The following is a 27,761-nucleotide window of genomic DNA, read 5'->3' on the forward strand; positions in this document are numbered from 1 at the left end:
CCTTGTGCCCCTCCTCCCCCTACAGTTAGAAGCATTCCCTAGGAAACACATTTATTCCCTCCCCGCCCCCTAGTGGTTAACCCCTTCACTGCCTGTCACATTTACACAGTAATCAATGCAATTTTATAGCATTGATCGCTGTATAAATGTGAATGGTCCCAAAAATGTGTCAAAAGTGTCCGATGTGTCCGCCATAATGTCGCAGTCACGAAAAAAAAATTGCGATCGCCGCTATTATTAGTAAAAAAAATAAATAATTTTTTTAAAAAATGCCATAAATCTATCCCGTATTTTATAGACGCTATAACTTTTGCGCAAACCAATCAATATACGCTTATTGCGATTTTTTTTACCAAAAATATGAAGAAGAATACGTATCGTCTGAAACTGAGGAAAAAATTTGTTTTTTTTTTTTTTAAAATTGGGATATTTATTATAGCAAAAAGTAAAAAATATTGTGTTTTTTTCAAAATTGTCGCTCTTCTTTTGTTTATAGCGCAAAAAATAAAAACCGCAGAGGCGATCAAATACCACCAAAAGAAAGCTCTATTTGTGGGGAAAAAAGGATGTCAATTTTGTTTGGGTACAACGTCGCACGACCGCACAATTGTCGTTTAAAGTGCGACAGCGCTGAAAACTAAAAATTGGTCTGGGAAGGAAGGGGGTGAAAAGCCTGGTATTGAACCGGTTAAATCAGAGTCAATGGCTTGGTATTGTGGACAGCTATTTTAGCTATTTATAAGAGAAATTCTCAAAACATGGCCTATTGGGGGTACTTGAGGACAGGGTTGAGAACCACTGATTTAGAACACATAATTCAGGCTACACACACACCATGCTTTGCAGTGCACTGCATTAAAAAATGGGCCATGCCGTATTTTGGCGAGGAATTAAGTTGAGCTGCTAGCCCATTCAAAATTAACAAACTACCCTAACACAGCACATTAACATAATGCATAGTGTAAATAGGCCCACCCGTGGGGGCCCGTTCATTAGGGGTGCATGGACGCTGCCCCCCATTCATGCATCAAGCATGCGATTAGAGCCAGAGGCTCTAATAGGCATCAAAAAAGGGTGGGCTTGGGGCGCAGAGCACTGCGCCCGAAGCCCACCCAGTTGTGAGACAATAGCAAATGAATATTCGCTATTGTAACACTGATCCTCCTCCCAGCCAATCAGGAAGTGGGTCATGAGACCGTTTCTCGATTGGCCGAAAGGAGAAGCCATCTTATTAGCCGAGAGAGGAGGAGGGAGGGGACACAGGGTCAGAGGAGAAGCAGGGGAAAACCGACTGACTCACCAGCTGCCACGATGGCTCACCCATCTAGCACTCCCCGGCTCAAACAGGGGAGGGAGGAGGAGAGGAGATCGGTGTCAACCCGGGCAGGACATCTGCCTCCTAAGGTAAGGAGGCCATCCGTTTCCCACGGGGGTGGGGGGATGTTCCCTGCATTCATGTCAGTCTCCGGGGGGGTGGGGGGAGGTGGTACATCTCCCATGGAGGGGGGGTGGCGTTGGTTTGCCACCCCCCCCCCCAAATTATTGAGGACCAGCCGCCACTGAGGCCCACCATGTACTCTCCTGTGGAATCAGGGTTTAAAACCTCAGGATCCATTGGGATTCACAGGTCTGATTCCACTGATTACAAAGGACCTATGTTTCCATTTTCATTGGAGAACAACTTTACAAAAAACTATCTATTTGTTTGAAAAGACCCTGTCACAACCTTAAACTGCAGGGAAAAATTAGAGAAACATCAAGAATTTAAAATATTCACTTTTAAACTTTTTTTTAGATAATTGACTACTTCAGGAAGAGTCAATACCCTACCACAACCCTAGCACATTATAGCCCTCTCCTCTTTTGGGTGTGTCTGATTACGGTCTGTGCTGGCCTAGCTACTCCAACCCTCCATTCACCTCCATACATAACCTTTTAAGAATCTGCTGGGGGGGGGGGGGGGGCAAAGGGGAATTCTATAGAGTGACAGCTCTGAGTCTGCGGTAGTGCTGATATTACATCCAAGATGGCAGCGCCCAGCAGCAGTCTCAAGTCTTTTGGAGGTTATATAGGTAAATAACATGCGTAAAATACATTAAACGCATAAAACCTATAGGAAGATTTTTATTCAAATGAGTCGTCTGGCAATAGGGTCCCTTTATAGGTCTGGGTTAAAAAAAGTAACTGGAACAAAATGACTGATGTTCTTCCTGCCAGGCAGTATGGGGTTGATTTACTAAAACCGGAGAGTGCAAAATCTAGTGCAACTCTGCATGGTAGCCAATCAGCTTTTGACTTCAGCTTGTTCAATTAAGCTTTGACAAACCAGCAAGGTGATTGGTTTCTATGCAGAGCTGCACCACACTTTGTACTCTCCAGTTTTAGTAAATCGAAACACTGGCAGAAAACTTTTGGCAGTATAGATGTTATTGAAAGATAAAAGAAAACAATACAAATAACAAATTACAACTATACGTGAATGTATTCTTAGCCTAAACTTTTTTTTTCATACAGTTAGGAAAAATTAGCACCCCTGTCAGGTATTTTTTTGAAGTGCCTATGTCAGACTGAGATTTAGCATTGCGTCCTGTCCTGATACCAAAGTAGTCATCGTAGCATGTTGTCACAGGGCAAGAAGTAAGGGAACATCTTCATAACAGAACCACAGGCAGCATATGAAAACTGACAGGAGTTGCTACCATTCTTTAACCACTTCAGCCCCGGAAGGTTTTACCCCCTTCCTGACCAGAGCACTTTTTACAATTCGGCACTGCGTCGCTTTAACTGCTAATTGCGTGGTCATGCAATGCTGTACCCAAACGAAATTTGCGTCCTTTTCTTCCCACAAATAGAGCTTTCTTTTGATGGTATTTGATCACCTCTGCCGTTTTTATTTTTTGCAATGATACACGGAAAAAGACCGAAAATTTTGAAAAAAAATGATATTTTCTACTTTTTGTTCTAAAAAAAAATCCAATAAACTCAATTTTAGTCATACATTTAGGCCAAAATGTATTCGGCCACATGTCTTTGGTAGAAAAAATGTCAATAAGTGTATATTTATTGGTTTGCGCAAAAGTTATAGCGCCTACAAACTAGGGTACATTTTCTGGAATTTACACAGCCTTTAATTTATGACTGCCTATGTCGTTTCTTGAGGTGCTAAAATGGCAGGGCAGTACAAAACCCCCACAAATGACCCCATTTTGGAAAGTAGACACCCCAAGGAATTTGCTGAGAGGCATGTTGAGCCCATTGAATATTCATTTTTTTTGTCCCAAGTGATTGAATAATGACAAAAAAAAAAAAAAAAAATTACAAAAAGTTGTCACTAAATGATATATTGCTCACACAGGCCATGGGCATATGTGGAATTGCACCCCAAAATACATTTAGCTGCTTCTCCTGAGTATGGGGATACCACATGTGTGGGACTTTTTGGGAGCCTAGCCGCATACGGGGCCCCGAAAACCAATCACTGCCTTCAGGATTTCTAAGGGCGTACATTTTTGATTTTACTCCTCACTACCTATCACAGTTTTGAAGGCCATAAAATGCCCAGATGGCATAAACCCCCCCCCCAAATGACCCCATTTTGGAAAGTAGACACCCCAAGCTATTTGCTTTGAGGCATGTTGAGTCCATGGAATGTTTTATATTTTGACACAAGTTGCGGGAAAGTGACAAATTTTTTTTTTTTTTTTTTTGCACAAAGTTGTCACTAAATGATATATTGCTCACACAGGCCATGGGCATATGTGGAATTGCACCCCAAAATACATTTAGCTGCTTCTCCTGAGTACGGGGATACCACATGTGTGGGACTTTTTGGGAGCCTAGCCGCGTACGGGGCCCCAAAAACCAATTATTGCCTTCAGGATTTCTAAGGGCGTACATTTTTGATTTTACTCCTCACTACCTATCACAGTTTCGGAGGCCATGGAATGCCCAGGTGGCACAAACCCCCCCCAAATGACCCCATTTTGGAAAGTAGACACCCCAAGCTATTTGCTGAGAGGCATGGTGAGTATTTTGCAGCTCTCATTTGTTTTTGAAAATAAAGAAAGACGAGAAAAAAAAATTTTTTTTTTCTTTTTTCAATTTTCAAAACTTTGTGACAAAAAGTGAGGTCTGCAAAATACTCACTATACCTCTCATCAAATAGCTTGGGGTGTCTACTTTCCAAAATGGGGTCATTTGGGGTTTTTTTTTGCCACCTGGGCATTCCATGGCCTCCGAGACTGTGATAGGCAGTGAAGAGTGAAATCAAAAATTTACGGCCTTAGAAAGCCTGAAGGCGGTGCTTGATTTTCGGGGTCCCGTACGCGGCTAGGCTCCCAAAAAGTCTCACACATGTGGTATTCCCATACTCAGGAGAAGCAACAGAATGTATTTTGGGGTGTAATTTTACATATTCCCATGGCATGTTTGAGCAATATATCATTTAGTGACAACTTTGCGCAAAAAAAAATAAAAAATTGTCTCTTTCCCGCAACTTGTGTCACAATATAAAATATTCCATGGACTCGACATGCCTCTCAGCAAATAGCTTGGGGTGTCTACTTTCCAAAATGGGGTCATTTGGGGGGGTTTTGAACTGTCCTGGCATTTTATGCACAACATCTAGAAGCTTATGTCACACATAACCCACTCTTCTAACCACTTGAAGACAAAGCCCTTTCTGACACTTTTTGATTACATAAAAAAAAATTTTTTTTTGCAAGAAAATTACTTTGAACCCCCAAACATTATATATTTTTTTAAAGCAAATGCCCTACAGATTAAAATGGTGGGTGTTTCATTTTTTTTTTTCACACAGTATTTGCGCAGCGATTTTTCAAACGCATTTTTTGGGGAAAAAACACACTTTTTTAAATTTTAATGCACTAAAACACACTATATTGCCCAAATGTTTGATGAAATAAAAAAGATGATCTTAGGCCGAGTACATGGATACCAAACATGACATGCTTTAAAATTGCGCACAAACGTGCAGTGGCGACAAACTAAATACATTTTTAAAAGCCTTTAAAAGCCTTTACAGGTTACCACTTTAGATTTACAGAGGAGGTCTACTGCTAAAATTACTGCCCTCGATCTGACGTTCGCGGTGATACCTCACATGCATGGTGCAATTGCTGTTTACATTTGACGCCAGACCGACGCTTGCGTTCACCTTAGCGCGAGAGCAGGGGGGACAGGGGTGCTTTTTTTTTTTTTTTTTTCTTTATTATTATTATTTTTTTAGCTTATTTTTAAACTGTTCCTTTCATTTTTTTTTTTTTTTAAATCATTTTTATTGTTATCTCAGGGAATGTAAATATCCCCTATCATAGCAATAGGTAGTGACAGGTACTCTTTTTTGCAAAAATTGGGGTCTATTAGACCCTAGATTTCTCCTCTGCCCTCAAAGCATCTGACCACACCAAGATCGGTGTGATAAAATGCTTTCCCAATTTCCCAATGGCGCTGTTTACATCCGGCGAAATCTAAGTCATAAAATGCTCGTAGCTTCCGGTTTCTTAGGCCATAGAGATGTTTGGAGCCACTCTGGTCTCTGATCAGCTCTATGGTCAGCTGGCTGAATCACCGGCTGCATTCTCAGGTTCCCTGTTGAGACAGGAGAGCCAGAGAAAAACACGGAAGACGTTGGGGGGGGGGGGGCATTCCCTCCCACTGCTTGTAAAAGCAGTCTAGAGGCTAATTAGCTGCTAGGATTGCTTTTACATGAAAGCCAATCGCTGGCTGAAAAGAATGATACCAAGATGATACCTAAACCTGCAGGCATCATTCTGGTATAACCACTCAAAGTCGTGAATGGCGTACCTGAAGACAAAAAAATGGTTAACAATAAAGCACAGTAAACGGTAAGGTATAAAAAATTGCATACCTGAAAAGCAAACATGATAAAACATAACAACAATAAAACATTGCAGAATAGAATACAGTAAAAAAGAGCAGAACAATAGAGAGAGAATAGAGAGAGAGAGAACAATAAAACGACAACTATTTTTTTTTTATTTTATATTTTTGTTTGTGTTTTTTTTTTTTTTTTTTTTACACTTTTTTTGTAACTAACTTTTATAACTGTAACCGGTTCCAGGTTCGGGTCTCTCAAAATGCGATGGCATCTTGGGAGACCCTGTGAAAGTGTGCCTAGTCTGTGGAATGCTGTACCATACGCTAATACTCAACTAGTGAATGGTAGCGTTCAAAACATTCACCAATGCAAAGACCAGGATTGTCAGGACAGGAGGGACAATAATAGCGGGTGTCACGCCTATATCCGCGCTTGCTGCAGACACAACATCTTTTTTGGGGGGGGTTCGTTGGGTAGGGGTACTCGGGAGGACATAAAGAAAATGCCTCTCATGTAGCCGACTGCATTTGGTTGGGGATGTGAATGGGGGAAGTACGGGCGCTGCAGAAGCGGTGGGTTCCCAATTAGGATTGGCGAATGCAGCAGGAAGGGCACTATGGACACGACGGGCCTGTGTTTGTCTTCTTGGTGGCAGCGCGACACTACTTGTGCTTGCCACCTGACCAGCTTGAACTGCACTTATGGGACTCGCCACGTCACCAAGTGTTACTGCAGTGCTGGTTTGACTACGACCGGGGTGTACTAGGCCGCTGGTGCTTGCCAGTTCACCAAAACGCTACCAAAAAAACTGTTAGCGATCGCAGGGATCAGGCCTGACTCTGCGAACGCTGCAGTTATGCATTTAGTGTTTTGTAAGTGACAGTGATCGATCGATACTGCACTTGGGTGGGCTGGGCCGGGCGGAGGGGCAAAACGCAGGTGCTAGCAGGTATCTGGGCTGATCCCGCTAACACTGCGTTTGTGGGAACCCTAAACTGCTGGGGACGCTAGTATAGATCTGATCGGATCAGATATTGATCCGTTCAGATACTATACCACTAAGGGAGGTGTACGGTGCGTGCGTGGGTGTTAGCGGTACTGGCGCTAACCTGACGCTGCCTAGGGCTGGTGCTTGCCAGTTCACCAAAACGCTACCAAAAAAACTGTTAGCGATCGCAGGGATCAGGCCTGACTCTGCGAACGCTGCAGTTATGCGTTTAGTGTTTTGTAAGTGTCAGTGATCGATCGATACTGCACTTGGGTGGGCTGGGCTGGGCCGGGCGGAGGGGCAAAACGCAGGTGCTAGCAGGTATCTGGGCTGATCCCGCTAACACTGCGTTTGTGGGAACCCTAAACTGCTAGGGACGCTAGTATAGATCTGATCAGATCAGATATTGATCAGATCAGATACTATACCACTAAGGGAGGTGTATGGTGCGTGCGTGGGTGTTAGCGGTACTGGCGCTAACCTGACGCTGCCTAGGGCTGGTGCTTGCCAGTTCACCAAAACGCTACCAAAAAAACTGTTAGCGATCGCAGGGATCAGGCCTGACTCTGCGAACGCTGCAGTTATGCGTTTAGTGTTTTGTAAGTGTCAGTGATCGATCGATACTGCACTTGGGTGGGCTGGGCTGGGCCGGGCGGAGGGGCAAAACGCAGGTGCTAGCAGGTATCTGGGCTGATCCCGCTAACACTGCGTTTGTGGGAACCCTAAACTGCTAGGGACGCTAGTATAGATCTGATCAGATCAGATATTGATCCGATCAGATACTATACCACTAAGGGAGGTGTATGGTGCGTGCGTGGGTGTTAGCGGTACTGGCGCTAACCTGACGCTGCCTGGGGCTGGTGCTTGCCAGTTCACCAAAACGCTACCAAGAAAACTGTTAGCGATCGCAGGGATCAGGCCTGACTCTGTGAACGCTGCAGTTATGCGTTTAGTGTTTTGTAAGTGACAGTGATCGATCGATACTGCACTTGGGTGGGCCGGGCGGAGGGGCAAAACGCAGGTGCTAGCGGGTATCTGGGCTGATCCCGCTAACACTGCGTTTTTGGGAACCCTAAACTGCTGGGGACACTAGTATAGATCTGATCGGATCAGATATTGATCCGTACAGATACTATACCACTAAGGGAGGCGTATGCTGCGTGCGTGGGTGTTAGCGGTACTGGCGCTAATCTGACGCTGCCTGGGGCGACGCATATCACCGCCGGGCGATCAGGGGCTAAACCTTTATTAGGTAATAAACGGTGGGTCCCCTGACACTATAAAAAATAAACAAACTAACCAGCGTCACCCGTAACGGTTATACGGTGATCGGTGGTGAAAGGGTTAACTAGGGGGCAATCAAGGGGTTAAAACATTTATTAGATAGTATATGGGGGTCCCTGTCACTATAAAACGCTGACGGCAAAGCTAAATATTTACGTTCCTAACTAGCGTCACCAGCGACACTAATACAGCGATCAGAAAAATGATCGCTTAGTGACACTGGTGACAGGGGGTGATCAAGGGGTTAAAACTTTATTAGGGGGGGGTTAGGGGGGTATCCTAGACCTAAAGGGGGTAATACTCACTGCCCTAACACTGTAACTGTCACAAACTGACACTATGCAGTAATCAGAAAAAAAAAAAAAAAATACTGCTGGTGTCAGTTTGTGACGGGGGGGGGGGGGGGGGTGGGGGGGTGATTGGGGGGGGGATCGGGGGGCGATCGGGGGTGTAAAGTATGCCTGGCATGTTCTACTGTGTGTGTGTGTTGTGCACTTACATGTCTTCTCTCCTCGGCGCTGGACGGAAACTGCCAAAGCCGAGGAGAGATGACATCACATCCTCTGCCTGTGTGAAACTACACACAGGCAGGGGAGGATTCCGATTGGCTGGGAGCGATCGCGAGGGGGGGGCCACGATCGGATGGTCTCCCCCTCGCCTCCCGACGCTCCCAGTCAAATGCCGACCGCCGCTGGCACCGGGGGGGGGTCCGATCGGACCCCCCGCCCGCGGGAGGCAGATCACGTACAGGTACGCGATTCTGCCTGCCCGTGCCATTCTGCCGACGTATATATACGTTAGGCGGTCGGCAAGTGGTTAAAGTGATTGTAAACTCTCTCCCTCTGGCACCGGGGGGGGGGGGGGGGTCCGATCGGACCCCCCGCCCGCGGGAGGCAGATCACGTACAGGTACGTGATTCTGCCTGCCCGTGCCATTCTGCCGACGTATATATACGTTAGGCGGTCGGCAAGTGGTTAAAGTGATTGTAAACTCTCTCCCTCTCATATATATATATATATATATATATATATATATATATATATATATATATATATATATATATATATATATACACAAAAAGTGAAATGACTGGCCTCAGGTGATACACAGCGATGAACCAAATTGTCTACCATAGGTTGTACCTGTTCATCTGCAGCCATCACTTCTCTACATCTCTTCAAATCCAGAAATTATACAGCTTGTCTGAGATTTCAGAAAAACAGGGGATAGAGAGATATTACACAATGCAGAGCTCATTGAGGAGTGCTCTTAGAGCTTCTTGGAGGGAAGGGACACAACCCAACCCAACCCCCCCCAGGAACAGAACCGAGGCTGTAAATCACAGGCTGTGCACTGGAAGTGCCTCCTCATCACCTTTTTTCTCTTGGTGTCAGGAAAATTTGTCAGAAGTGATTCAGGCTTATAGCAGAGGTATGAAATAGCAGACAGAAATGACACTTCGTGCTCTTGAGACCAGTATACATTAAAGAGTTATATTGTTCGTTAATATTTTATGTGTGAAGTTTACAACCACTTTAAGGGCTCATGTACATGGGCACTATTGTCTGTATAACATAAAACCGGGCACAATTTCTGTGTTGAGGGCATACATCCTGCATACACGAGCACAGTTTGGGGTAGCCTGCAGCTGTCATAGGGCTGTACATGCCATCCATGCCTCCCGGGAGCCAGATTAGGCCTGGTTTTTATACTATATGAGCAATATAATCTGTGTGCATGAAAATAATAATAAAAAAAAATAACTTACATAGTTCATTGCAAAGGTATATCTTACCTGCTGCGCTCATAACTTCCATGACGTGGTGGGGTTCTACCATGAAAAGGTGTCCTACTGTACTCATACTCCGATCTACGCCGACTACTATCTAGTCGCCTTGCACGGTCAGGGCTTCTTCCTCGATCTCTTCGATCACCATGTTTCTCAGAGCGGTGTCTATCACTGTGACTGTATTCCCTATGTCGGTGAGCATCGTAATGTTTGCTTCTGTCCTGTGTTCGGTGATCACTCTGTGGTTTATCTGTCTGATATGGACCGTGACTTGTGTGCCTGTAGTGGCTACTGCCTTGAAAAGAAGCTGAATTTTGTTGATAACTACTAAAGTTGGGCATGGGTTGAGGAGGAGGGGGCGGTGGGGGGAAAGCCTGGGGTGGATAGCCAGAGGGGTAAACTGGCTGATAACCCACATGTGGTAAAGGAGGAGGCATAATAGGTGGTGGTGGCATAAGAGGGGGGGCAATATAAGGATAGGTGCCTTGTGCAGCAGGTGGTCCGGCCGGTGGAGGATTTCCTGGGCCAAGTGTAGATGGTGGAGCAGGAGGAAAACATGGTGGCATTGGGTAACTCTGTCTAATAGGATACGTTGGTCTTGGAAGACATTGATTTACTGCATTTTGGGTAGGCGGGGCAACCGGTGGAGGATAACACATGTAATCTGGCCTTGGAGGTATGTAACTTGTGTTAGGAAGGCTGGAATATGTGGGAGGTGGGGTACTTTGTGGGTCATAGCAATATTGCCCAGAGGACTGCTGCATCTGGGCAGGCCTTACATTTTGTGGGCGATATGTCTGCACTGGAGCTCCAGGGCCAGCTCGAGCCTGTGGTCCTCCTCTCCCTGCATGCAACGACATGATCTAAACACGAAAAGCAAAAAAATAGGAGGCAATTAATATCCACATTCATTACAAATTCTAAAAATGAATTTTGTATTTCAAGCTATCATTAACTATTTAAAGCTGAGCTTGATGTTTTAGTGAAGGCTAAATAGCTGAGGTTACATACAGTTTATACAGCATACACATCTAGTAGTGAAGGTAATAGTTTGTTTGCAGTTCAGTTTTGGGCACCAGTTCACAAAAAGAATATTGGGGAAATAAAGAAAATGCAGAGAAGGGTAATCAAACTAAAGATTAGAGGAGCTAAATGTATTCTCTCTTGAGAAGTGGAGATTAAGGTATTTATACATGATCAACATGTATAAATACATAAGTGGTCCATATAGTGAAATTGGTGTAGAGTTATTCACTTTAAGTTCATCACAGAGGACAAGGGGGAATTCGTTATGTCTGGAGAAGGGATTTCATCTCCAAATACGGAAAGGCTTCTTCACAGTAAGAGCAATGAAAATGTGGAATAGACTCCCTCAAGGGGTATTTCTGGCCAGCTCAGTAGTTTGTTTTAAAAAGGCCCGGATTCTTTCCTAAATGCGCAAAATATACCTGGATACTAATATTTATAGGTAAAGTTGACCCAGGGAACATCCTCTTGGTGGATCTGGAAGGTTATTTTTTCCCCTGCTGGAGCAAACTGCATCATGCTTTACTGGGGGGGGGGGCGGGGGGGTGCCTTCCTCTGGATCAACTGTGGGTATAGGATTGTGTATAAAGGATTGTATTTTTTTTTTCCTTCCGTTAGTTGAACTAGATGGACTTGTATCTTTTTTCAACCAGACTAACTATGTAACTAGTTTTGGACCAGCTTGCTCCTTGCTCCTAACAAACTTTTTAACCTTCACTAGAAAATCGAGTACCGTATATACTTGAGTATAAGCAGACTTTCTCAGCACATTTTTTATGCTGAAAAAGCCCCCCTCGGCTTATACTCGAGTGAGGGTCTCCCGCTGTTTTGATTATAAAAGGTACAGGTGGGCACAGTGAGGCTTCAGATGGGCATTGTTTACCCAGTAGCTGCTGCATTTCCCACTAGGCTTATACTCGAGTCAATACGTTTTCCCAGTTTTTTTGTGGAAAAATTAGGTGCCTCGGCTTATATTTGGGTCAGCTTATACTCGAGTATATACGGTATATGTGCACAGCACACAGTTTCAAGGTTAACTCTAGTATATGCTTACTTGATTTCGCTAGTGAAAAACTATGTAGAATTCTGGGTTTATGTAAAGTTTTCCTTGTGGAATTCTGGGTTTATGTAACGAACACTTTCCTTGTGAGAACCAAAGTCAAGCTCCAATCTGAGCATGGGTAAAGAGTTAATAGACAATACGCTACAAGCTTTTTTGGGCTTACAAAACAGAAATAGATACCCACAGTGGTACAAACCATGCTAAGGTGGGGGAATGGTTGTCCCCAAGAAAATTCCAAATTTCTATATACCTGAGCTGTTTTTCGTTCCAATGACAAAGGGGTCAACAGATGTATCACCATACTACCACATGTTCTAAATGACATAATTGCTTTTTGGACGCATGAATGTTAGAACATTAGTTTAACATAAGTGAACAGACGTTTGTGGGCATTCTCTTTACATATTTTGTACTGCCCATTAAATGTATTGTTTTAAATTCTAACATACAAACAAACAATTAAAAACAAACCGCCAGGAAGAATTTAAATCTTAGTAACCTCTGATATGGAAATTAGAAAATGAAAGAATAATTTAAATCATGAAAAACGACAAGATTTTTTTTTTTTTTTAAGAAAAAAAGCAAGGTTTATTGTTTGCTCTTTTGCAGTACATAGGTGCAGGACAAACGTGTAAAGTTTTGAACAGCATTAGTTCAAAAACAGCATGAGTTTGGAGACAGCCAACTATCTTTGGTTAGCACCTATGTGAATTTAAAGCGGAGTTCCACCCAAAAGTGGAACTTTCACTTTAAGCACTCCTCGCCCCCTGACATGCCACATTTGGCATGTCATTTTTCCTTTTTTTTTTGGGGGGGGGGGGGGGGGGATGTACCCTTTTTTCATGGGACTTCCTGCTTCCTATCTTCGGCCGCCTAGGTGACTTCTTCTCTCGCCCTAGGCGGCCCCTCCATGCTAGCAATCTTCTGGGACACAACTCAGGTCCCAGAAGATCAGCTGGCCAATAGGAGAGCGCAGCGCGACTCGCACATGCACAGTGCACGCCCGGCCATAAAGCTGTAAGCTGTCACGGCCGGCTGCCCACAGTTACCATGACGGCGCCAAGGAGAGGAGGGAGAGAGGAGCTAGCCTCCGGGCCGGCCACATTGCTGGACCGTGGGACAGGTAAGTGTCGGTTTATTAAAAGTCAGCAGCTATGCTTTTAGTAGCTGCTCACTTTTAATAAACTAAAAAACGGGTGGAATTCCGCTTTCGGTAAATCATTTTAAAATTTCTGGTTTATTTCAGTGCAATACTTGTTTGGCATTTGTTTTTCGTGATACTTTTTGGAAGCTGGGCTGCTGTCCCACTTGTATGCAGATTTCCAGTCTATATGGTGACATTGCATTGCAAACATAGCTGCTTGTGAGATGGTCAACCCTTCTCTGCATAGGAAGGAGGTCCATGAGAAAAAAATTGCAATTGCAATTCCAATTCCGAAAGTTACTTTTGTATCCAATGTTGAAAACCAGGCTCCTAAAAGAAGAAGTCATTTTCTTGTAGGCGATTCAATTGTAAGAGGTGTTTCTTTAGGAAATCATGTGAAAGTATCAAAGGAAGTTAGGGGTTTGCCTGGTGCTACTGTTAGGCGAGGTAAATAGGTAAGCGCATTTTAAACATTGTCAAAAAAGCTAGTGAAGAGTGCAATGATGATGTTGTTGTGCACCTTGGCACACATGATTTGTCCCACAATGATGTGTATCCTGTACAGAAGGATTTTCAGAATTTGGACCAGGATCTTCCAGAGTTACGCCTCATACACACGATCTGATTGTTGGCTAACAGGGCATAAGATGGTCTGTTGTCGGATTTTCGTATCATGTGTACACATGTCAGTCACACAAAAGTCGGAAGTACAAATACCCATAAGACTTTTGTCCGAAGGGCGTGTGCCGGGAACTTGTCTTGCATACAAATGGCACACAATTGTTGGCCAACAAACATGAATGTAGTGATATACTACGTGGAATGTCAGCTCTTGAACGCCACCCTTTGGGCACCTTCTGCTGATGTGGTGTTTGGTGAGCATTGATTCCTAGCATGGGTATTTGTACTTCCGACTTTTGTGTGACTGACATGTGTACACATGATACGAAAATCTGACAACAGACCATTGTCTGCTGAAAATTTACTAGCCTGCCATCCAACATTTGTTGGCGGAAAGTTGGACAATTGTCTGATGGAGCGTACTAACGGTCGGATTTTAGGCCAACAGTCTGTCATCACATAATTCCCTGACGAAAATCTGATCATGTGTACGAGGCTTTAGGCTGTACGGTTACATTTTCAGAGGCCTTACCTGTGCATAATGGGCAACAGGAGAAAGTACTTTGTATAGCAGAGTTTATTGTTGGGTTAAAGGATTGGTGCAAAGCCTAAGGTTTTGGTTATGTTAGTCAAGATGCTATCAGGTGGTCTGACATTGAGCTGTACAAGAGAGATGGTCTGCATCCCTCACACAAAGACACTGAGCTTCTTAGAAAAGAATTTAGGAATTTTTTGGATACACATTTAAACTGAGAAATGGAGGCAGAGATGTAATTGATGAGGAGCATTTCTGTCCCCAGCAGGTTGAAACAAATGAGAGGATTTGTGTTGCTAAGGACCGGGCTGTTGGGGTGGTCACATCAGTTAAAGTTTCTGGTGGTAAATAAAGCAGTAGATAGCAGTGTTTATCATGTCATGTGCACTAATGCCCGTAGTTTAGGTAACAAGCATTGTGAGCTGGCAGCTCTTATGTCGAGGGACAACTTGGACCATGCTAGAATTACAGAGAAATGGTTCAAGGATTCAAAAGACTGGGAAATAATAAGAGGGTACACACTATACGGGAATGTCAGAGTAGGAAGGAGTTGGATCACCAGTAGGAGAAAGTAGGTCCTGATTCCTCTATATAGAGCTTTAGTGAGACCTCATTTAGAATACTGTGTCCAGTTCTGGAAATCTCACTTACAAAGACATATTGATAGGACAGAACAAGTCCAGAGATGGGTAACAAAAATGGTTAAAGGTCTGAGGTATAAAACATATCAAGATCTACTTCAGGAACTTCATATGTACAGTCTGGAGGAAAGAAGAGACATGATTTAAACCAGTGTCAGGTGGTGCTGTATATTTGGGGGAGGGACAAGACAGCACCCCCGTCACTCGCTCGTCCCCCCACTATCCCCGCACTTACCCCATCTAGAGTGGGGGCAGCTTTGGCTCCTTCCTGCGTCTCCTCCTCCTTGGGGGTTTCCTCCTCAGCAGCTTCACCCTGCATCGCCAGCTTCTCGGCGGCTTCCCTCCTCCTTCCCCCAGCAGCCAATATAATCGTTTCTCCTCTCAGCCAATCGGGTCTTAAGACCCGCTTCCTGACTGGCCGGGAGGAGAATCAGGAAGACAATAGCGAATATTGTTAGAGCCTCAGGCTCTAATCATGTGCTTCAAAAAAAAAAACCCCATAGAAATCTATGCGTCCAGCATTCTACATGTAGATTAGGGGCGGGGCGCATGGATTAGAGGGGTGCCCCTAATGGACAGGCCGCCACTGACTGAAACCCTAAAATACATCAAAGGGGTGAATAAGGTTCAGGATTGCAGTTTTTTTCGATATAAAACCAAAATCAAGAACACGGGTTCATGGCCTCAAACTAACTGGAGGAAAGTTCAAAACTAATTTTAGAAAGTATTATTTTATTGAAAGGGTAGTTGATGCTTGGGATAGGCTTCCAGCAGTGCTAGTGAGACAGTCAACAGTAAATGGCTTTAAACATGTTTGGGACAAACATAGATCTATACCCTATTAAATAAATAAACAAAACAAAAAAATGGGCAGACTCAGTGGACTACTTGATCTTTTTTGTGCCGTAATCTTTTTATGGTGGAAGCGATCTGCTTGCATCTCGAAAAAAAGTTTCCACCAGCCAGTGATGTTATCAATGTGCGGCTTTTTGCAATTCTGGACAAAGATAATACACAGAGCGAGGACGGGCTCCTAAGCCTGCAGCTGTATAATGCGTGAATAAGGGCACAGGTGAATTTTGAAATGGTGACACTGTTTACTTACAAGCATGACATACAGTATAAGGTACTGTATTACAATGAAAAGAGGAAAAAAATTCAGCCTCATTCCAATTCGCTCTTCTTTCTGTATTTTTTAATAATCAGTGAATTGTCTGCATACAGTTATGTCGCCAACCCAAAACCAACCTTACTTGACGTGTTTGACCACTCTTGATTTGCTCACAGGGAAAGCCTGGAGGGCAGTTTGGACTTCTTGGCTTGCTCACAAGAATAGGGGAAGTCTGGAGAGAAGTTTGGACTTTCCCTATTCTTGTGAGTAAGCCAAGGGTGGTAAAATGCATCAAGAAACGTTGGTTTTGGGTTGGAGACATCACTTGTGTGCAGGCAAATCACTGATTATTAAAAATACTGGAGTTTGGCTGATATTTTAAAATATTTTCAATGAAGAGTGGAGATGGACTGCAGTGGTTGTCCATGTGCAGGAGAAGCTGGTTTTGAGCAGAACTATGGATATGTGTGCGTTTCCGCAACGCAGCTCCGGCGCACGCAAGGCACTAGGGGCAACGCAGCTCCGGCGCACGCAAGGCACTAGGGGCAACGCAGCTCCGGCGCACGCAAGGCACTAGGGGCAACGCAGCTCCGGCGCACGCAAGGCACTAGGGGCAACGCAGCTCCGGCGCACGCAAGGCACTAGGGGCAACGCAGCTCCGGCGCACGCAAGGCACTAGGGGCAACGCAGCTCCGGCGCACGCAAGGCACTAGGGGCAACGCAGCTCCGGCGCACGCAAGGCACTAGGGGCAACGCAGCTCCGGCGCACGCAAGGCACTAGGGGCAACGCAGCTCCGGCGCACGCAAGGCACTAGGGGCAACGCAGCTCCGGCGCACGCAAGGCACTAGGGCAACGCAGCTCCGGCGCACGCAAGGCACTAGGGCAACGCAGCTCCGGCGCACGCAAGGCACTAGGGCAACGCAGCTCCGGCGCACGCAAGGCACTAGGGGCAACGCAGCTCCGGCGCACGCAAGGCACTAGGGGCAACGCAGCTCCGGCGCACGCAAGGCACTAGGGGCAACGCAGCTCCGGCGCACGCAAAGCACTAGGGGCAACCCAGCTCCGGCGCACGCAAAGCACTAGGGGCAACGCAGCTCCGGCGCACGCAAAGCACTAGGGCAACGCAGCTCCGACGCACGCAAGGCACTAGGGCAACGCAGCTCCGGCGCACGCAAGGCACTAGGGCAACGCAGCTCCGGCGCACGCAAGGCACTAGGGCAACGCAGCTCCGGCGCACGCAAGGCACTATGGCAACGCAGCTCCGGCGCACGCAAGGCACTAGGGCAACGCAGATCCGGCGCACGCAAGGCAATAGGGCAACGCAGATCCGGCGCACGCAAGGCACTAGGGCAACGCAGATCCGGCGCACGCAAGGCACTAGGGCAACGCAGCCCCGGCGCACGCAAGGCACTAGGGCAACGCAGCCCCGGCGCACGCAAGGCACTAGGGCAACGCAGCCCCGGCGCACGCAAGGCACTAGGGGCAACGCAGCTCTTCTTTCTGTATTTTTTAATAATCAGTGAATTGTCTGCATACAGTTATGTCGCCAACCCAAAACCAACCTTACTTGACGTGTTTGACCACTCTTGACTTGCTCACAGGGAAAGCCTGGAGGGCAGTTTGGACTTCTTGGCTTGCTCACAAGAATAGGGGAAGTCTGGAGAGAAGTTTGGACTTTCCCTATTCTTGTGAGTAAGCCAAGGGTGGTAAAATGCATCAAGAAACGTTGGTTTTGGGTTGGAGACAGCTGGTTTTGAGCAGAACTATGGATATGTGTGCGTTTCCGCAACGCAGCTCCGGCGCACGCAAGGCACTAGGGCAACGCAGCTCCGGCGCACGCAAGGCACTAGGGCAACGCAGCCCCGGCGCACGCAAGGCACTAGGGGCAACGCAGCTCCGGCGCACGCAAGGCACTAGGGCAACGCAGCTCAGGCGCACGCAAGGCACTAGGGGCAACGCAGCTCCGGCACACGCAAAGCACTAGAGCAACGCAGATCCGGTGCACGCAAAGTACTAGGGCAACGCAGATCCGGTGCACACAAAGTACTAGGGCAACGCAGCTGTACAAAACTACTGTGCATTGCAGAGTACTGAATTAACAAAAATAGTACATGCACTTCTTTAGTTAGGGAGCCCATTCAAATGAATACGGCGTGTTAACTTATGTGCGGTGTTGCAGCGCAACAGGCTACCTTTATGCAATGCTGGTGAACTCACAACACAGGAACAGCAGAGTATGACTGAACCCTCAATGATGATCACAATGTTATAGTTTGCACACAAGATATTTGTAAACCTCTTTATAAAAGTGTCCCTGATAAAACTGAGGAGACAGTAGGAGGAGGAGGTGGCCCTAACCATACATGACTTGATAATGATTGGACACAAAACCTATAAAAACATGATGGGCACTCTGAATCAGGCACAGAGCATCCTGTACCTCCACTATAAGATACACAGAATGTCTTCATTCAAAGGCAATTCGGTCCTGTAAGTAAAACGATCCATATATTCCTGACACGCTATGAGAAGAATGAACTTTGTGTACATAAAGAAAACATAATAACACACAAAACATCACTACTCACCAGGCACAGGCAGCAGGCACACAACTACGGGATGTCCCGCCCTCCATCGAGCCAGGGTTAGGTCACGTGGGAAATCATCGCGCAACCATTGGACAAACACCCTGCCATTCCAGCTCCTTGGCCTTCTGGTTCAACCTGGGTCCGAGTCGCCGACTGCCATTTTAACTAAGGGAAACCCCTGTACAAAGTGTTTATGGAACGGGCCGGATACAAAAGAGTGCAGTACGGCATCTTGTTGCCTTGCTTATAGGATAACGGCTCACATTTTTTATTAGAAAGAATACTTAGCGCAAGCTAAGAGAAGCATGGAACGTTTCTTTTTAGACACGACGTTCGCTGTGTGGAAACTTTGAAGGGGTTGCCCTCATTAAATATGGCAGTAGTTGGGTTAGTGTGTAGGTAGGGTTACAGGAGAGTGCGGTGCAAACCTATCAGGGGGGAGGACTGGGGGAGGAAGACGGCTGTGAAGTGTCAGTGTGTGCTCAGTGCTGGCTTTTCTGTTCCTGAGAGAAGATGAGTGGCGGCTCGGTGGTAGTTCCAAGCCTCAGGAGATACAAGGAGCTGCCGGTGTATGTGGTAGAGGATCACCATGATGTACGTATTGGGCTCATATAGGAGGAGGACTCTTATAAAGGGAGGGCTCATAGAGAGAGGACTCATACTCTTATCATATGGTAGAGGTGGGGGGATGATATAATAGTGGAGAGAAGAAGCATACTATGATCCTCCAAAGTTGGAGAATTTAGGTTTTTGTTTTTTTTTTTTACGCACTGAAGGCGGGTTCACACCTGCAATCGCACAGCAACGCGCTCCACGTTCCTGTGCCATTGTCATGCGTTTCACTGAGGTGCGATTTGAGCCCATTTCATGGGGCTGAGTCGCACCAGACTGCAAGAAAAGTAGTGCTTGCACTTAATTCAATAAAGGAACAGCAACTCCTGTATCATGCAATCCTGTGTAGCCATTGCCGACCTTCATTTGTGGTGTCGTTAACCACTTGCCGTATTTTTTTTTTTGGCTACTTTTGCCAGATTTACTGCTACAGGGCAGCTTTCCTGTGCAGAATCTCGGATATATCCATGATTCGGCACTTCCACCTAGAGGACGTGCGTGCCGCCAGTGGCCTGCAGCAGAAGGCGATCTGCAGGTGCCAGCACCCGCTGATCATGTGTAAAACACACAGAACAGAGATCTGCCTATGTAAACAATGTAGATCTCCCACCCTATTAGATTGTATGCTCTTCTGAGCAGGGCGCTCTTAATCCACTTGTATTTTATTGTATTATAACTGTATTTTCTCCCTGTTATATTGTAAAGCGATGTGTAAACTGTTGGCGCTATATGAATCCTGTATTATAATAATAATAACCTCCATTCTGACGGGGGAAGAGATGGATTTTGTGTCCCTGCAAAGCCGGGAACAAAATCTATCTCTTGCCCTAGTAAAAGCACCTCACACAGTTAAAGGGGTTGTAAACCCTTTTTTTTTTTTCCCATAAAAATAACAAACATGCCTATACTTACCTGCTCTGTGTAATCGTTTTGCACATAGCAGCCCAGTACCCTTCTCCTGGTATACCCGCCTGGGGCTCCTGGCCCCCCCTCTTCATCTTGTACCCCCAAGAAAAGCCACTTTCCCTGGGGGCACCCGTGCATGTTCGCTCCCAAGTCTTTCTACTGCATCATTTGACACAGACAGCTGGACTTGGCCCAGCGTCACTGTATTTGATTGACTGCATCGGGAGCCATTGCTGGATGGGATCAGACTCCGGTAAGAAAAAGGGGGTCTCTGGCGGGAGCCGCAGCACAGGTTTTTCACCTTAATGCATTAAGGTGAAAACCTTGAGGCTTTACAACGACACACGATCCGAAAATCGGACGAAAAATACTGCTTTTGACGCGATCATACAATAATCAGCATAGCAGCAGTCTTCAAGGGATCGTTTTCAGTCTTCAGAAACCCATGGACTTGTACGTGGCTGCGGATCAGGTCATCCTTAGTGACCCAGAGGACTCTGGACCAAATGCCTCAGCAAACCTATGCTGCATGGCCTCCCTGATCCTGCAAAGCCTGTGAAAGGACCCTCGGATTCGTCGTATCAAGGAAAGGGATCAATACTGGCTGGCAACCCTTCTTGATCCACATTACAAGGGTAAGAGGGCGGAACTTATCCAGAGGGAGCAGAGGATGAAACCTCTTCGGGAGGCCTTGCAGAAAGGTTTGTGCAATGCGTTTCCAGAGCCTGGGAGGTTACAATTTTCTGGTACTCATGGACATCGTGTTGTTGAGGCTTCGGTCAGTCACAGAAGGAGCGGTGTAGAAGGTGGCCGTCTGACTGGTGCGTTCAGACAATTTTTTTAGTCCGCAGCTCCAAGGTCTGATCGGTTCCAGCAACCATCGCCAGCATCTGTTGTACATGGTGCAGGAATACCTAGGGGCAAGATCAGACTTGGAGACCTTTCCAATCGAAAATCCACTGGGTTACTAGGTCTTGAGGATGGATCACTGGCCAGAGCTTGCACAGTATGCAATTGAGCTACTGGCCTGTCCTGCATCCAGCGTTCTTTCAGAACGCACATTTAGTGCTGCTTGAGGCTTTGTAACCAATCACAAAGTGAGCCTGTCCACCGAATCAGTCAATCGGCTGACCTTCTTAAAAATGAATCAGTCTTGGATCACCAGCTACCTGATGCTGATGTAACCGATTTAATTTTTTTATGAATGTGAGATCTCTTCAAGACTTCCTATGCTGAGTGACTATCCTGTTATGCTGAGTGACTATCCTATTAATGCTCAATGTTCATGTTGATAGCTTCTAAGAACATTTTTGGTTCTGGGCACCACCACCAGTGGCTAATGCCGCGTACACACAATCGGGCTTTCTGGCATACTTGGTCCGGCACACTTTCCGACAGACTTTGTCCGCCAGGTGCGCCGGACTTTAAAACGGACGGACTTGCCCACACATGACCGGACTTTCCGGCGGGCTAAATCCGCCCGTCTTTTCGACGGACTTTCGCTGGAGTTACGGTGGACTTTCAGAATGAACGGACTTGCCCACACATGGACAAGTCCGTTCATTTTGAACGTGACTCAGGTACGACGGGACTAGAAAAGGAAGTCAATCTTGCCGCTTTTATCGTCGCGGGTCATACCAGGCCCTTAGGTCTGGTATGGATTATAAAGGGAACCCCCTACGCCGAAAAAACGGCTTGGGGTCCCCCCTAAAATCCATACCAGACCCCGATCCGAGCACGCAGCCCGGTCGGTCAGGAAAGGAGGTGGGGACGAGTGAGCGCCCCCCCCCCCGAACCATACCAGGCCGCATGCCCTCAACATGGGGGGTGCTTTGGGGGAGGGGGGGCCCTGCGGGGCCCCTCCACCCCAAAGCACCTTGTCCCCATGTTGATGAGGACAAGGGCCTCTTCCCGACAACCCTGGCCGTTGGTTGTCGGGGTCTGCGGGCGGGGGGCTTATCGGAATCCGTGAGCCCCCTATAATAAGAGGGCCCCCAGATCCCAGCCTCCCACCCTATGTGAATGAGTATGGGGTACATGGTACCCCTACCCATTCACCTAGGGAAAAAGCGTCAATAATAAAACACACTACACAAATTTTTAAAATAATTTATAAAACCGCTCCAGGGGGGTCTTCCTCCGGCTTCGGGGGTCTTCTTCCGGCTTCGGGGGTCCCTCTGGTTCCTCTTCACCCAGCGTCCAGTTGGTTCTTCTCCGCTCCCTCCAGCCTCTTCTCCCGGTGTTTCAGTTCTTCGGCCGGCTCCTCCGCTGTCTTCAGGCCGCTCTTTTGCCAGCGGAGGTCCGGACTTCTGGGCTTCTTGTCTTCTTCCCTCTTCTCTTCTCCAGATGTTGACACGACGCTCTCTCCGGCTGGACTGCTCTCTGAGCGCTCCGTTGTGACTTATATAGGCAAAGACCCCGCCCCCTTATGATGTCACAGTCCCTGGGCATGCTGGGACTGTGACGTTTTAAGGGGCGTGGTCACCGGGTGATGTTGACCACGCCCCCTAAAACGTCACAGTCCCAGCATGCCCAGGGACTGTGACATCATAAGGGGGCGGCGTCTCCGCCTATATAAGTCATAACGGAGCGCTCAGAGAGCAGTCCAGCCGGAGAGACCGTCGTGTCAACATCTGGAGAAGAGGGAAGAAGACAAGCCCAGAAGTCTGGACCTCCGCTGGCAAAAGAGCGGCCTGAAGACAGCGGAGGAGCCGGCTGAAGAACTGGAACACTGGGAGAAGAGGCCGGAGGGAGCGGAGAAGAACCAACCAGACGCCGGTAGAAGAGGAACCAGAGGGACCCCCGAAGCCGGAAGAAGACCCCCGAAGCCGGAGGAAGACCCCCCCCCCCTGAGCTGTTTAATAAATTATTTAAAAAACTTGTGTAGTGTGTTTTATTATTGACGCTTTTTCCCTAGGTGAATGGGTACCATGTACCCCATACTCATTCACATAGGGTGGGAGGCCGGGATCTGGTGGCCCTCTTATTATAGGGGGCTCCCGGAGAGACCGTCGTGTCAACATCTGGAGAAGAGGGAAGAAGACAAGAAGCCCAGAAGTCTGGACCTCCGCTGGCAAAAGAGCGGCCTGAAGACAGCGGAGGAGCCGGCTGAAGAACTGGAACACCGGGAGAAGAGGCCAGAGGGAGCGGAGAAGAACCAACCAGACGCCGGGAGAAGAGGAACCAGAGGGACCCCCGAAGCTGGAAGAAGACCCCCGAAGCTGGAGGAAGACCCCCCCCCCCCGGAGCTGTTTAATAAATTATTTAAAAAACTTGTGTAGTGTGTTTTATTATTGAAGCTTTTTCCCTAGGTGAATGGGTACCATGTACCCCATACTCATTCACATAGGGTGGGAGGCCGGGATCTGGTGGCCCTCTTATTATAGGGGGGCTCCCGGATTCCGATAAGCCCCCCGCCCGCAGACCCCGACAACCAACGGCCAGGGTTGTCGGGAAGAGGCCCTTGTCCTCATCAACATGGGGACAAGGTGCTTTGGGGTGGGGGGTGACCGTCCGGGCTGCGTGCTCGGATCGGGGTCTGGTATGGATTCTAGGGGGGACCCCACGCCGTTTTTTCGGCATAGGAGGTTCCCTTTATAACCCATACCAGACCTAAGGGCCTGGTATGCCCCGCGCTCGCCGCAATAGGAAAATTTGTTTTTCCTATTGCCGTGAGCGCGAAATGCAATACCCTGTCCTTGCGTCATATCTGATCTGTTGGACCAGCATACAGATGAGCAGGCTTTCCGTCGGACCAGCACACAGACGAGCGGACTTTCCACCAGAAACTGAGTCCGACGGAAAGATTTAAAACATGTTTCAAATCTAGGTCCGGCGGGCTTTTGGGAAAAAGTCCGCCGGAGCCTACACACGGTCGGATTGTCCGGTGGACCAGAAGTATGCCGGAAAGTCCGCTCGTGTGTACGCGGCATTAGGCCCAATTTTTCTGCCCCTGTTTAACAGGGGAGTGTAATTACAATTTTTGATCAAATATTTAACAGCAGGACTCATTCCTGCACTCAGCAAAAGTATCTGTTAGGCTTTACAGTGTTGTGCTACCACCACCTAAGGCCCAATTTTTCTGCTCCTGTTCAACGGGGGCATGTAATTACAATTCTTGATATAATATTTCATAGCAGGGCCCATTCCAGCGCCCACCAAGAGTAACTGTGAGGGCTTACAGTGTTCTGGTACCACCAACACCTAAGGCCCAATTTTCCGTAGAGTGTATTGGGCAGGCCGTATAGTATATACAGGCGGTCCCCTATTTTCAAAAATCCGACTTACAAACGGCTCCTACTTACAAACTGAGGGAGACAACAGAAAGTGAGAGGAAATCTACCCCTAGGAAGGGAAATTCTCTCCTGTAAGAGTTAATATGGGAAAAAGGAGTCTCTTCCACTGATTTATCACCAATCCTTGTTTCCCTTAAAAACCCCACATTTTCAAAATCCAGTTGTCATTGGGACAGAAAGTGAGGGGCACAGACAGCAAAACAAATGTTACAGGGGTGATAACCCTTCCCTATGTTTTCCAAAAAGCTTTAAAATATTTTTTTTGGCTGGAGCTACACTTACAAAATGTACCTGTTCCAAATTGCAAACCGATTCTACATAAGAACAAACCTACAGTCCCTCTCTCATTTGCACCGCCTGTATACTGCTGTTCAGAGTATATAGGGCCTGGGGGCCCAACGCCTTTTCTTTTTTTAATTTGGGTGTGGGGTTCTCCTTAATATCCATACAAGACCCAAAGGGCCCGGTAATGGGCTGAGGGGGGGTACCCATGCCGTTTTTGTCTCACTGATTTTCATCCATATTGCTGGGACCCGACATTACATTAAAGCCTCAAGCAGTTTTAAATGACTTTTATTCCTTTAGAAATGTCATTTTGTGCAGGGACTGTTCTAAGCATGGGGAACACGCGCCACTTTACAGGCATACTATTGACACCCCCCAGGTATGATATTTAAAGGAATATTTCACTTTTATTTTTTCACTTTAAGCATCATTAAAATCACTGCTCCTGAAAAAACATCTGTTTTTAAAACATTTTTTTTCCATTGATACATGTCCCCTGGAGCAGCACCTGGGTCCCCAAACCCTTTTTAGGACAATAACTTGCATATTAGCCTTTAAAATTCACACTTTTGATTTCTCACGTTCGAGTCCCATAGACTTTAATGGTGTTCGAATGTTCACGCAAATTTTCGGTCCGTTCGCATGTTCTGGATGCGAACCGAACCATGGGGGGTTTTCGGCCCATCCCTAGTCCCTGGTTCCCACAAAGTGTCTGAATTCCGCTGCAATATCACAGTCCTGCTATAAGTCGCTGATTGCCACCATTACTGGTATACAAAAAAAAAGTAGCACAAACCAATCAATACATGCTTATTGGGATGTCTTTACCCAAAATATGTAGCAGGATACATATTGGCCTAAACTGATGAAGAAATTAGATTTTTTTTTTTTTTTTTTTGGATCTGTTTTATAGCAGAAAGTAAAAAATATTGTTTTTTTAAATAATCAGTCTTTTTTTTTTTTATAGTGCAAAAAAAACACAGTGGCGATCAAATACCACCAAAAGAAAGCTCTGTCTGTGGGGGCAAAAAATAACACACATTTTATTTGGGTACAGCGTCGCACGACCGCAGTTGTCAGTAATGCAGTGCTGTATCACAAAAAATAGCCTGGTCATGAAAGAGTGTAGATATTCCAGAGGTCAAGTAGTTAATCAGTATTTTTACATTTACAACTACTATGGCTCACAACTGCAGTGTATTTTGAACACACATGGAACACAGGTTTTCCGCATCGCGTTCTTGTGTGAACAGGTTCCTAGGCTAGGTTCACACTTGTGTGAAATCAGCCATGGAGGGGAAAGTTTCCTGCAGAAAACTCCAGCCAAGGGTCTGCAGTCGCGACCAGGAAGCCATTACAAAACAAAGAGGCTGACAGCAGGCGTGGCTGTCTGCTGATGGTCAGAAGTAGAGAAAACAAAAAGCCCAAAGGCTGAAGCTGCGCTAGAAATAAAAGATTAAAAGTAACAAGTAGTGAATAAGTGTCAAAATAAATAAATAAAAGCTGCCTGTGACAGACCTAGCCGGGACAGAGGCTGTTGGAGAGGACTGAATGCAAGCCTGTTGCCTTTTGATTATGGGCCCTGGATTTTCAATGGAACAATACTCTTTGTGAGGTGAATGAGAAATCCAGTCTGAACTGTACTAATCGGACTCAGTCGTATATATATGTATATATTGTATGTTGTTTGATTCTGTTGGGGACTCTTTGCTGTGGATTTGTGTCCCTGAAGAGGGAGGGGGATTCCTCCAGCAGCCCCCTGCTGATAAGACTGATTGATTCATTCTGTTGGGACACATCCTGTGAGGAGATGCTGGTTTCATCAACTCCAACTACCTGTGTTTATGTTAATTGAATGAGCTGATCACATTAGCCACCAGCACTGGCTAGGAGACGAATGGTCTAGGCTGAGGAGGGGGGAGATTGTTGTTTGTATTGTTAATTGTAATTAGCTCCAGCTATTGTGTTTATACTACTGTGTGAAGCTCGGTGCCCACAAGTCTGTCGTCTGGTCTGGGTAAATTTTGTAGTAAATTAGCTCATGTTAATTAGGTTAGCTTTGGGTCAACCTGCTGTATAAATGTGTGTGAGATCTCAAATAAAGAGTTAGTTCTGATGTACTCCAAGACTGGTGTTGTCTAGTTCTTGGGGGTTCCTATAGCCAGATCCATTGGACTCGTGTTCCAGAACTTAGGAAGCGGTATACTGACGGAAGCACTCAAGCGGAGTGTGGGACGTTCCGTGACACTGCCAGCACCTGAAAGTCTAGTATCAAACTCCAAAAGTACATAAATAAACACAAAAGATGCAGCACTAAAAATATGTGACTGAAGAAAACTAAGGCAGAGTCTCAAAAGCATATCAGCATGTGATCAATGGTGAAAAATTCATATGAGGCATAATCTAGTGAACAATGATAAAAAGACATATATAAAACTTAACATGTGAAAAATGCAAAAAGGAAAAGTCCCATCAAAGTATTAGAGAAGGAGTGGTTGGGTAGTCCTCAATGTGATACGGCACCTCATCCCAATATTTAGAGAATCATGTAAAGGAGAAAGGGGTGCAAGGATTATAGCGGTGCCAAAAATACACAATTATGCTTAGATAAAAAACATGAACATTTTATTAGCAAAATTGATAAAGACAAAAGAAAAAATGAAATTCACATAAACAGGGTGTGCAGGACAATTCAGACATTTAAAAACATTTGTAGCGACGTTTTACGGGAATCGGCCAAGAGAGTGTAGCGGTCAGTTCCGTAGACAGATATTTGAAAGTCCTACATGTTTCCCAGATATGGCTTCTTCAGGGACAGATGTTTATATCTAGAGCACTACTATACAATCTATAAAGAGAAATTTGACAATCAATACAATGTATACAATATTTAACCTTAGATTGAATCAAAAAGTGAATAAATTAAAAAAATGTGAATAAACAGTTTATGTTTGCGAGCTATCAGACATGGACCCACGAGCACCAACCCAAAATGCAGCAGCGAGTACTGCA

The 27,761-nt window shown here is 46.1% G+C and overlaps 2 protein-coding genes across 4 annotated transcripts in view; one reads left to right on the forward strand and one right to left on the reverse strand.

The window, feature by feature from the left end:
- Positions 1–18,760, reverse strand: part of DROSHA (drosha ribonuclease III) — a 651,577-nt gene extending 632,817 nt beyond the window's left edge. The window contains exons 1-2 of one of the 2 annotated variants that reach the window (XM_073630893.1): positions 18,652–18,760; positions 10,701–10,784 (exon numbers count right to left, since the gene is read on the reverse strand). In XM_073630893.1, coding sequence (XP_073486994.1) covers positions 10,701–10,771 — 71 coding nt within the window. In that variant the 5' untranslated portion in view covers positions 10,772–10,784; positions 18,652–18,760. Of the gene's footprint in view, positions 1–9,927; positions 10,785–18,651 lie in introns of both variants that reach the window. The other variant, XM_073630892.1, reaches the window with a different exon arrangement.
- A 242-nt stretch (positions 18,761–19,002) lies between these two features.
- Positions 19,003–27,761, forward strand: part of LG05H5orf22 (linkage group 05 C5orf22 homolog) — a 208,363-nt gene continuing 199,604 nt past the window's right edge. Inside the window, exon 1 of one of the 2 annotated variants that reach the window (XM_073630895.1) lies at positions 19,003–19,245. In XM_073630895.1, coding sequence (XP_073486996.1) covers positions 19,165–19,245 — 81 coding nt within the window. In that variant the 5' untranslated portion in view covers positions 19,003–19,164. The remainder of the gene's footprint in view (positions 19,246–27,761) is intronic. The other variant, XM_073630894.1, reaches the window with a different exon arrangement.

This window comes from Aquarana catesbeiana, linkage group LG05 (assembly GCF_042186555.1).
Source record: "Aquarana catesbeiana isolate 2022-GZ linkage group LG05, ASM4218655v1, whole genome shotgun sequence".
In the NCBI taxonomy this organism is placed as follows: domain Eukaryota; kingdom Metazoa; phylum Chordata; class Amphibia; order Anura; family Ranidae; genus Aquarana; species Aquarana catesbeiana.